Source organism: Neophocaena asiaeorientalis, unplaced genomic scaffold (assembly GCF_003031525.2).
Source record: "Neophocaena asiaeorientalis asiaeorientalis breed wild unplaced genomic scaffold, Neophocaena_asiaeorientalis_V1.1 scaffold78, whole genome shotgun sequence".
Taxonomy (NCBI): domain Eukaryota; kingdom Metazoa; phylum Chordata; class Mammalia; order Artiodactyla; family Phocoenidae; genus Neophocaena; species Neophocaena asiaeorientalis.
This window is the reverse complement of record NW_020175018.1, coordinates 14,901,882-14,914,111: the sequence shown is the minus strand read 5'-3', so window position 1 is coordinate 14,914,111 and position 12,230 is coordinate 14,901,882. Positions and strand designations below refer to the sequence as shown.

Sequence of the window (12,230 nt, the reverse complement as noted above, 5' to 3'; positions counted from 1 at the left end):
AAAAAAAAAAAAAAAAATATATATATATATATATATATCTGAAATTGTTGTTGTCTTAAATAACTTAATATATTACAAGTGATAGGACTAGTGCCTGAATATAGTACGCACTCATCAAACGTCACCTGTTAGTATTGTTAGCCTCCGGAAGGAAGGGCAATTGAAAGACAAACATTATCGTGACATTTCTTTCCCCTTAGGCAATGTTCTGACTGTATCTTAGGCTATGAGGTTCTTAGCATTGGGATTTTTTGTTTGTTTGGTTTTCCTCCTAATTGACCGTCATTCCTCAAGAACAGACACCGTTGTGAGGTTGAAGCTGTTTTAACATTTAGGCAAACAGTAGCCAGAAGCATTCTTCAAGGGAGATACCGGAACTGAGTCCTTGACCAGTCTTTCCCCCGGGCACTCAGCAGGCTTTACCACTCTCCCAGTGGCTTCCTCGCAGCACACTCTGGAACAAACATTAAAGGTCCTTAAGCCAGAAGTCCTGCGTTCTTCAAAGCGGCCTGGAGTTCAGCACGTTAGCTGGAGATGCCAACTGCAGGACAAGCCAAGCTGTAGGGGCACAGGAGGGCTGGCAGCGGCTGATGCAGTCAGTCCCCGAGAAGTGGCGGCAGCCAGGCCGCACTACCAACCCAGGACTGGGTTTTAAGACAATATAAATAACGCATTATCTCTAACAAAGTGGTGCTATAACACGGCAGTCCAGCAATACACCTCGGGGATATAATTAGTACACTGTGGTAGGGAGAAGTAAGAATATCCTTATAACATCTATCCTGTCTACATTATAGATTTCCCCCAAAAAAGTATATGAAAGTGCTTTTAAAATATTTAGATATTTACACATCCATAAGAAACACCCTCTGTAATTCAGGATTCTACAGAATCACCAATAAAACCATGAATTACTAAATGATACTGCAGAAGCAGAAAGTACAGAAGTTAATGTTGAATCTACGCAATACCAGGGCAAATTCAGGAGTTGTTTGTTTTGACCAAATTCTTAATACTGGAATGGCTGCCTTTCTTTCTTTCTCATAAAAGTGAAAATGCCAAAAAATAAAATCTATTTAAGTGAAGGTTTCAATTAAGTTTAGGTATTACTATAAATTCAACCCAATACTCCTGTACTATACTGTATTTCCAGATTCAGTTAGTGGCCTCAAGCAGCCCTTGGCATAAAAAAATAAGAACCTAGGTGAAAGGTACTGTTGGCTCCAGCAGGGGTCTCCCCACCACTTAACCACCAAGATCAAATTGAACAAGTACCCCCTTACTTCAGCCTGTTTATTGGACCTATCCCACACTGTTGATTCAAAGGCAATAACCACTTTCCCAAGCAGATGGCCAATGGTGGTCCTCAGGATTGTAAACTAGACACAGAGTCTTTTGTTGGCTAGCTACCTTGTCCCCTTGTTCTGGGGTAGTCTGCTGTCCTACCCCAGACTGACACAGCTCACGATACAGAGGGGGCATTGAGAAAATCACTTAACTAGATTCAATTCCATATTTACTGAGCATCTAGCCTCTAAAAAATATAGTGCTTGACCCATGAAGATGTATGAACTTGGTCTCTACCATCAAGGAACCAAGTACTAAGTATCAAAGAAAATCTGAAAGAAAATTTTTAATTTAAAAGAATTTTAGGACTTCCCTGGTGGGGCAGTGGTTAAGAATCCGCCTGCCACTGCAGGGGACATGGGTTCAATCCCTGGTCCAGGAAGATCCCACATGCCACAGAGCAACTAAGCCCGTGCGCCACAACTACTGAGCCTGTGCTCTAGAGCCCATGAGCCACAACTGCTGAAGCCCATGCGCCTAGAGCCAGCAATCCGCAACAAGAGAAGCCACTGCAATGAGAAGCCCATGCACCACAATGAAGAGTAGCCCCCGCTCGCCACAACTAGAGGAAGCCTGCGCACAGCAATGAACACCCAATGCAGACCAAAAAAAAAAAAAAAAAAGAATGCCCCCTAGAGGAAGGGCCATGCTTCTGGACTAAGGATAAGTCCAAAATAGACTCGATCTAACAAAACACAAACCAAACTTCAGGGTCAAAAGAGTATGTCAGTAACCTAACTTCCTGTCAGAACAAAATGAAAACCTCTCTAACGTAAGACAAGATCCAAAAATCCCTACAATGTAACATCCACATGCCTGACATATAATAAAAAATGATTAAACATGCAAAGAAGCAGGGAAATGTGATTCATAATGTAGGGAAAAAGCAATCAATGAAAATAGACCCCAAGATGACCCGGATATTTAAATTAACAGACAGAGCTTTATCATAAATACCTTCAAGGATTTGGAGGAAAAGATGGACCTAATGAGTGAAAAGATGGTGAATCTCAATAGAAAAATGCAAACTATAAAAAAGAACCAAATGAAAATTTCACAATTTAAAATGACAACATCTGAAATGAAAATTTCAAAGAAACTTAAGACTGGAAACTGCAGAAGAGTTAGTGAACTTGAACACAGATCAACAGAAAGTATCCCAACTGAAAAGCAGAAAAAGAAAACTAAGTTTTGGTTACATAACAGAGCTTCAAAATACATGAAACAAAAACTAACAGAATACTTATATTTTCATTCTCAATATTGCTCGTGTATGCCTTTTCTTTTTCTTCATCAATCTTGCTAGACGTTCGCCTAATTTACAAATTTCTTTCAAAGTCAGCTTTTGGTATTTTTATCATTTCCATTTCTTAATTTCTGGCTTTTTTTTTTGGCTGTGTCAGGTCTTCATTGCTGCACACGTGCTTTCTCTAGTTGTGGCGAGTGGGGGCTACTCTTCATTGTGGTGTGGGGGCTTCTCATTGTGGTGGCCTCTCTTGTTGCGGAGCACGGGCTCTAGGTGCGTGGGCTTCAGTAGCTGTGGCATGTGGGCTCAGTAGTTGTGGCGCACGGGCTTAGTTGCTCCATGGCATGTGGGATCTTCCCAGACCAGGGCTTGAACCTGTGTTCCCTGCGTTGACAGGCAGATTCTTAACCACTGTACCACCAGGGAAGTCCCTTAATTTCTGTTTTTATTTTTACCATTCTCTTCCTTCTGTGTACTGTGGGATTACTTTGTTTTTCTAGCTTCTTTAGTTAATTGCTTAGCCCCCCTCCTTCCCCCACCCCTGCCATCTTTGTTTTCTAACAAACACTTTAAAAGCTAAAAAAAATTTTAAGATAGAATTAAAAGCAAAGAAAACCCAAAATCTATCATCACAGCTGTGATTTTTAACACCCCCGCTCATTAACAAAAGAGACCAAAAAGAAACTTAGCAAAAGTACAGATAAAAAAGTATACAAAAAATAACTAAGGCTGTAGAAGATTTTAAACAGCACTGTCAACCAACTTGATCTATTTCACATTTATAGAAAATTACAACCAACAACTGCAGAACACATATTTGTTTCAAGTACAAATGGAACATTCAGTAAGACAGGTCATAGGCTGGGCCATAAAATTAATCTTGGTAAATGTCAAAAAACTGAAATTTTACAGAGGATGTTCTCTGACCACATGGAATTAAGTTAGAAATCAGTAAGATATCTAGACTCTCCCAAATATCTGGGAAATAAACACTCCAAAAGCAACACATCAAAATTTGTGTTCAAGAAGGAGGTGGGACCCAAGCAGAGTTTTGAAAGGTAGGTGGGTTTTGAACCCACAGAAGAGTGATGTCAGGGGCGCAACCACCAAAAAGGCAAGGAGTCAGGGAACTGCAGAATACGCACACAGAAGACCTTAAGGGAGTGCTTCTTTTTACTGATACTCATCATCTAAGTAGCAATTTTAATCTTTTTACCCCGTAGACCCAGATAATATGCCTGACATACTCCTATGGGTATAATTCCTAACCAATCATGTTAACTCATCCTTTTCCTCCCACTCATAAAGTGTATCTCTTTGCAACACACTTCACAACACACCAGTGGTTATCACACGGAGATCTGAAGCACAGATCTTAACCAATACAAAATGATTTCTTGTTTTCTCCAATTTCTATTATTTTCTTTAACAGTATGTTTCATTTAAATAAGGTAAAAACTCTTTTCATTAAACCATCTTTGATCATCCTCCGTTACTTATCCCATGACTGAAATTTCTGTATTTTTCTATATTATAAGCATATTTCTTAAAGTGGCAGTAAGATTTTATGAAAAACAAGAAAGCCGTACAAAATGTATTAGACTATGGAAAATAACAGGATGCCTTAAAAAAAATGCACAAACATACAATTTTGCATTTTCTTAGTTCATGTACCACAACCCAATACCTAATAAATACAGGGATATAATCTTTCCAAACAACCTCTTTTTAAGGATCTGATTGAACTTTAATACCTATAAGACTCAACAGATCTATGTTCTCCTACCTCCTGATGTGTTTGAATGCTTAGTATAATTTAACAGTGATGAGAATTACAGTGTTGATCTATCAAGTTCCTATTCGATTACTTTGAATAAAATTTTATTTGAAAAGAGTAGTTTTAAATTGAGAGTAAACAATTTCTTAAAATCATTTTTCAGTTAAGGTCATAGCAAAACATCTGATATAAACAAATTAAATAAGTAATACCTTGAAGGACATAGATGTACTAAGTTAAAATTAGAAAATCCAGAAATAATTTACAGAGAAAAAAAAAGCTTCAATTTTTTTAAAGCATTAACTAGAAAAGAATTACAAAACTTTAAAAATTGAAATGGTTTTATATTAAAAATATTCACTACCAAGAAAAATAGGAAAAATTGTGTGTAATTTTTTTTTAACTCTGAAACTTTCTGATTTAGGGGGAAAGAAATCCACAGAGATATAGGATTTAAAAATCATTCCCACGCAAAATTTGAATGTCGCCCCCCCCACAAAAAAAAAAGATTCAAACTAATCCTATATAAAAATGTAAAGTCTTAATATCATAAACTACTGAATAGCACCTTACTTATATGAAAGACACATACATGGAGGTTTCCCTTGGGGATGTCATCCATTCTCCTAGCTTTAAATACCATCTAGAACCTGGTGACTCCCAGGTTCTCTCACCAACCTGGATTGCTTCCCTTAATTCAGACTTGTAGACTCAACTGTGTATCTGTCATATCCACCTGGATGCCTAAAAGGCACTTCAGCTCCAGATCTTCATCCCCCAACCCATTTCCCCAAACCCCGCTCCTCTAGTTTACATTTCAGTAAAAGGCAATGCCATTTTTCCAGTTATTCAGTCCAGAAATCCTTGACTTCCCTCACACCCCACGTCTCATATCGAATATAAGAGAAAATCTAGTCTGCCGTGCCTTCAGATATTCCCAGAATCTGACCCCTTCACCACCGCCACACCCTGCGCCAAGCCTTCACCATTCTCATCTAGGGTAGTGCCATCAACAGCCAAGTGGAATCCCTCCTTCCTCCTTTGCTTTCCTTCAGAACGTAGCAGCCAGAGAGATTTTATTAAAGCGTAAATCAGGCCCTGTTACTCCTCCCTCAAAATTCTCCCAACACCACATGAGTAAAAGTCAAAACTCTTGAGATGGACAACAAGGCCACATTCCTCTGCAGCCGCCTCCCCGCACCGCCCATCTCATCCCCTACAACCCTCCTTCTGCCCTCTCTGCTCCAGCTACTCTAGGCTTCTCCGTGAGCCTGCTAAGCAAGCTCTGCCTAGGGCCCTGTGCGCCCTGACTCCCCTCTGCCTGAAAGCCATTATTTCCATGGCTTGCTCCCTCACCTCCCTCCTCAGGTCTTTATTCAAACGCCACCTTCTCAGTGGGGCCTCTCTAGCCACCCTAATGAAAATCACCCCCCTCCAATATTCCCTGCCCCCTTTCCTATGTTATTCTTCTCCTCAGCACCTACCACCACCTAATATACTCTATATTTTACTTATTTAGCTTATTTATGGTCTGTCTCCGCCCACTAGGATGTAAGTTTAAGGAAGGCAAGGAAGTATTTTTATTCACTAATGTATCACCAATGACTAAAACACTACCTGGAACACAGTGTGAGCTCAATAAATATTTGCTGAAGAAAGAAGGACACACTAAGGTGAACAGATTTACTAGTGAATGTTTTCAGTCCTGCTTTACCAGCTTTCATAAAAGTGAATTTTCTTAGTCAAGACACCGAAATTTGGAAGGAACATATGGTCCCTGAAATAATATCATGGTTTCCTTTTTTTTCCCCTGTACATATGACCAGCCCTTTGACCCTGAAAGATCCCAGCAAAAAGCTGCCATCTGCCCACTCCTTTCAGATTCACCACCACCACGCAACATTATTCTTGGCTTCCAGATTCATGTCTGGTTCAACGTTGTATGTTACGGCTGCAAGTTTTTTAATCCAATCTATATGGATGTTAACCAACTCTAGAAAGATCAGCCTGTGAGAGATCAAGAACCATTTGTTCCCCTAGAAAAAGTATACCCGAAGTCCAAAGAAATTGATTTGTCTTCAGTAAAACATGATCTAGGCAACTTCTTTCATTAAAAGGTGCTACAAAGAAGTGATTATTTGGTTGGGCTCCCATCGATTTGGTTTTTAAACCCTCATAATTTGGGTATTACAAAATAAAACAAATTTGTTGTAAAAGGTCTGCAATATCACAAATGCAAAGTAAAAAGTGAAAGTTTTCTGCTGTTCCACCTAAATCCCAATTCCCTAGAGATTAACAACTATATCAGTCTAAATCCTTCCGCACTTTTTTCTGTGCATGTACAAATAAATAGTTAATTTTTGTTTTACAAAAATAGGGCCATACCATGCAGACTGATCCCCAAATTGCTTTTTTCCACTTACCATTACATGGACATCTTTCAGTGGTGGTACTTTACAGTATGCTGGCAATAAACATCCTTATATGACTTTGACTTACCTTTTTTTTTTTTTTTTTTTTTTTTGCGCACACCTTTATATGACCTTGATAGACTTTCTGTAGCAGCAGTTCTAAAACTTTTTTTTATCTCATGACTTTACTCTCTTGAAAATTATATAGGACCCCTAAGTGCTTTTGTTCATATAGGTTATCTCATCAATATTTACCACAGTATAAATTTAAACTGAAAAAGTTAAATCATTTATTCACTTGTTCACCTAAAAATAAAGTTTATTATCACTGGAAAATAACTTGTTTTCCCCTGTTTATAGATAGTTGTAGGTATTGTTCTTTGAAGCTACACCAAACTCGCTAAGTGGTAGTTTCTTAAAGATTAGTTTTGAGTAGAATCTAAAACTCTATCAATTAATTTTTGTATTCTGTTACATTAAAATCCAATGGTCCATCTTGCATCTTGAATGAATCTTCTTTACCTGTGCCTGATTTTATAACATCATGTGTTGATCATTTAGAAAATATCAGTTCACTGAATTATGTAGATTTTCCAAATAATACATTCCATTATAAGATACCAAAATAGCACACTGTAAATATTACCACCAATCTCTACATCACAGTAGCCGATACAAGTTTTCCAAAATCCTAATTTTCGCTGGAAAGCAAGCAAAAATTTTATCATTGACAATAGACACTACCAGTTGTCTTCCTTGAAAGACTCCGTTATACATTTTTTAATCTGAATAACCATAGTTTGTCGGTATGGTAGTCCATGAAAAAAGCGGCAAGTTCAGCTCGCAACTAACCACTGCCCAAGCACTCTTCCTAGAGACAACCAGCACACAAAATTACTTCCCCGTTCATCCACAGAAGATTAACAAGATAGAAACACAAGAGTCAAGAGTTAGTCCAATTAATCATTTCTGCTGCTTCACCGGGAACATTCTGAAGTGAAAACCAAAAAAAAAAAATTTTTTTTTTTTTTACTATGAGTGCATGGCATGAAGAATACAACGGCTACTATAGCCGTGTCGCCACAGCCTCGATTCATGCTTAGGGGCCTGCATTACTTTTGCACCGATACAGCAAAGAGTGCAAATAACGTCTTGTCTTAGTATTGTGTTAATATGAAAAGTTTTAACCTCTGGACCCCCCGGAGGGGTTTAAGGCACATGTAAGGCACTACAGTGTTCTATACCAGGAGAGTTTCCTAGAAGTGAGGTTACTGGGTCACTGGTATGTACGTTTTAAATTCTGATAAGTTTGGCCAAAGCTCTCCAAAAAGTCTGTACCGATTTTCACTAAGGTTGCATGATCATCACTATTTAAAAATGTAAACAATTCACCTTATAAATCCTGAATTTGGGAAGCGCCATATTACTATATTTGCCTGTCTAAAACCAATGCTAAAATATAACTAATGTTTCAAGGCAAAGTAAAATCCAAGTACTCAGATTATTTAGATGACGATTTCCGTTAAGAAAATCAACCTCAACTGTCAAATGCCAAGTTCACTGAATAGAGAACTTTGTTCATTGTAGTCACCCATTGTTAAGGGTATTTGTGATGGAATTTCAAAGTATATGCTACTTGCACACGTCCTACATTTGCTTATAGGGTGGGTGGGCTCAGTTGATATTTTAATATAAAGTACACAGTCTGAAAAATGTCAGGCTGTGACAGTACCAACAGGACCCTAATTAATTGGTGCGTGGCGGGCCCCTGTCCCAGACATCAGTCTAAGCTGACCCTTAGCTTTAAACCTTCACGCAAAATTACTGGACGTGACCACTATAATATGCACCGTCAGCACTCAAATGCCAGTGACGTTCATAAGATGTCAAAGACAACCTTTCTTGTCCCAAATGTCATGTGAAACAGGGAGAGAGGAGGAGGAAAAAGCCCCATCCAATGCAAAGGAATACTCCTGGGGTAAGGTGAAATAACTAGAAGCTGGGGGATCCTCAATTCACGAGGAATGCTGCCTTCCCCGCCTCGACTGTTCCCACATAGCTCCAAAGTGAGTATTTTCAAGTTCTACTTATGATTGAAAGGGTCAAGAATATTAGTGTCAACTAGGACCTGTGGTTTTTAACTTTGAGGGGAGCACGAACCCCTTCGAGGATATGGTAAAAGCTCCCTGTAGATAAAGTAGTAAAAGGTCCACGCACTGCAGGGGAAGGACACCCCATGCGTTAGATCAGAGCAGAATCGTGGACTATGGGTCCTGAGAAACCCCTTATACCCAACCTCCTCAGGAAGGTGGAATAGTAAAATGGCTTGTCCAAGGTCAACAGTGAGTTAGAAGGGGAATCAGGCAAGAAATATGCAACTCAAAGAGATTTTGAATAAAGCCATCCAGTGTCATCAAGTAACTTTTTCTTATACAAAGAAAGTTCCACCAGAAACTAAGAGATAACTACAGAAACAGAAGTTTTAAGTAAAACTGGAGAGAACCGACACCAGTGCTGTGGTTCAAAAGTTCCTTAGGCATTCCCGAAGCTGAAAACAGGACCAGAAAGTTTGAAAAGCACTCACCATGTTCCACAAAAACATTGCAGTGTGGACCCCCATGCCTCGATGATTCTTTCTTGCCTGCTCCTTTGATAAAGTGCAGGGCAGGCAAACTTGGCCTTCTCTGGTCCCCAAGAACTTTTCCAGGCTGCTGCCCCATAAAGTAACGATAGGCACCCCTTTCCAGAAGAGGGTTCAAGATCTTTCAGAATGATCAGGGAGCTTAGAAGGAAAACGATCTGTATGTGGGATTTCACATTCACCGCATCTCCACAAGTCAGTAATTGAGGTCAATCACAAGACATCTTCCATAATGAAAGGAAGCGAAGATTTTAGGTTGACATGTGTAAACAGAGGAGTTCAGATTATATTCGCAGTTTATCAATTCGAAGTAATGTAATTGCGATGTGATCCCAAAGTTTCTTGATTTTAAGTGTCTTTTACTGGCTGAGTAAGTTTCTTCCCTTTCAAGGAGAAAAACCCTTAACAGAAATATTCACAGGGTATGCTGTACAAGGGTCAGTAAGGCTAAAGTCATGTCGATTTCCACACATCAGGGAAACGTGGATCGTGTTTGAATGCTCCTCCAGAACTTTTCCTGGGGAAGTCACCCAACCCCTATCTCGGTGTCTTCATCTTCCGACAAACTTCCGGCTGCACTAGCTGCCGCTCCTGCTTCTCTACCCTGCTCTCCGGAAAAGGACACGGGTCACCCCGACTTCAGCGAGAGCTGGCCCTCCACTCAGACGAGAAGGAATGCATTGCCAGCAACTTTTAAGTCCGCTTTTTAAAAGGCCTGTGAAACCAGTCCAAGCTTTTCCTTTGCATTAAAGTTTTTGGCTGGGCTGAGACTAAGGGGGCCGTAGGTGACATTGGAAGAAGTCAGGGCATTAGAGGCTCACGGGAGCAACCTGGGGGGAAGGGGAGGCCCCTTGACAGCAGGGATGGGATTTGAATGGGGGGCTCCGAGGCCAAACCTGGGGCCGGGAGTCGGAGCAAGGAGCGGCTCGGGGGCAAGAGAGAGGCTGCCGGGGCGAGGCACGGGTGGCTTACTCCGGGGGCGACGCTCCTCCACGCCTCAGGAAACGGGGTGACCCAGGTCTGGGGAAAGAGACCACCCCGAGGGTCCCAGAGCCCGGGCGGGGCTGTAAGGGACGAAGGACTCTCGCGGCCCCGAAGGCGGGTCGCGGGCGGAGGGGGAGAGGAGGCCCGGCCGCCTCAGCTGCTCCGAACCTGGGGGTCTCTGCCCGAAACACCCCCTCCCCCGGCCCCGGACGTTGCTACGGCCACCGCCGCCAGGCAGTCACATCCCCCGGGCTCCGTCGCAGGACCCGACCTCCCCCCGCAGGTAGGGGCCGTGGACAACGGAAGGGCTCCTCAGCCGCAGGACCCGGGAACCGGCTCCGGCTCCAGCGCTGCTCAGGGACGGTCACCGACCCCCGCGGCCGCCATGATGGATTACGAGCCGCTCACAACGAGGCCAGGCCCCGCCTCTGGCCCCGCCCCCGGTGACGTCCGGTGCGCGCCGCGAGGTGACCGGGACCCTCCCGGCGCCGCTTTCTGGGACGCCGCCGCACCTTTTGGCTCTAGTCTCCCTGCCCGCCGGAGCCCAGCCCCGCACGACCTGTTAAATGTGGTTTTTCCGAGCGCAAGGTGAGTGGTAAGGAAGCTCCCGCCTCCCCTGTACTGCCATTGGTCTCCGAGAATCCGGGTCAGATCACTCTCCTGCATCCCATTGGCCGGTAGGGACAGTACGGCTAGAGCCCCCAGCCAACCACTTTTGGCGTAGCCCGCAGGGCGTGCTGGGAGTTGTGGTCCTGCGGCGCCAGCCCCTGTCAGCGCTCGCCGGGGACTTGCCTTCTACTCCCAGCTCCTGCGCTTCGGTCCGCCCTCCTGGGAGCCGGTGGACTCTATCCGGCCTCGCGTAGGGCTGGCCGATGGCTCCCCTGAGCGGGTAGTTAAGACCGGCGAGGAAACAAAGCAAGGGGAAATCTGCGGATTGGATTTCCCCAGAACTGGAGTTGGATTACTTCCTTGAGCCTCTTTAGGAGAGAAAATTTAGCTCGCTCCTGGAAACTGAGGTATTCATTCGGTGACTTCACCGCCCCCCCCCCTCACCCCCAGCTTCCACCTTTACTCCAAGAAGCATAAATATTCGAACTAGCGAAAAACAGACAACTGGAAAGCGTCCGACATTCTGCTAACGAATTCTTTCTTTGGAGTATCAGGAAGCTCACCCATTAAAGAAAACAGCATTTAAGAACCTTTCGGAGGCAAAACCAAACACAATCTTAGATGTCTGGGTGAGAAGGAACCTTTGAGATTAATCTCAAACTCATACAGTGACGTATGTTAACTTCTGGGGGCGGGGGAAAGATTAAACAATCTAATTTCAGAGGTGTACACATATTTACATGAAAACATGTTAGCCGAGATTGTTGAGTAGGCCTACAGAGCTAGCTGATGACCCGGACACACCAAACCCACACCTGCCATAACCCATTTTATGCAACTAAAATGCACCCTTGTCCCCAGTTCTTCACTCCATGTCTCCCCAGAGCAGTGCACCTACCTTCCCCGGATATATCCATTTCTAAGAGGATCCACTCATCACAACACCTAGTCTATACTATGCTGTTATGCTTTTCATAAACGATATTCTCATTTAATCCTCACTCTAGCCCAGTGAGGCATGGATTGCTAACCCCCATATACAGATGGGGAAACCGAGTGAGATGTGACTAGGTCACTGGCCTAGTGATGTGACAAAGTCACTGTTTTTCCACTGTACCATTCAGTATCAAGTAACTGTTGACTTAATGTCAGACAGTTGATTTTTTTTTTTTTTTTTTTTTTTTTGTCCCGGGGCCCCCCCCCGCCGTGGCCCCC

The 12,230-nt window shown here is 42.6% G+C and overlaps 1 protein-coding gene across 1 annotated transcript in view; it reads right to left on the bottom strand.

Annotated features, from left to right (window-relative positions):
• ABL1 (ABL proto-oncogene 1, non-receptor tyrosine kinase) overlaps positions 1-10,740 on the bottom strand; it is a 132,189-nt gene extending 121,449 nt beyond the window's left edge. The window contains exon 1 of the mRNA XM_024762368.1: positions 9,366-10,740. Within this exon, the coding sequence (XP_024618136.1) occupies positions 9,366-9,501 (136 nt within the window). The 5' untranslated portion in view covers positions 9,502-10,740. The remainder of the gene's footprint in view (positions 1-9,365) is intronic.
• Positions 10,741-12,230: the final 1,490 nt, after the last annotated feature.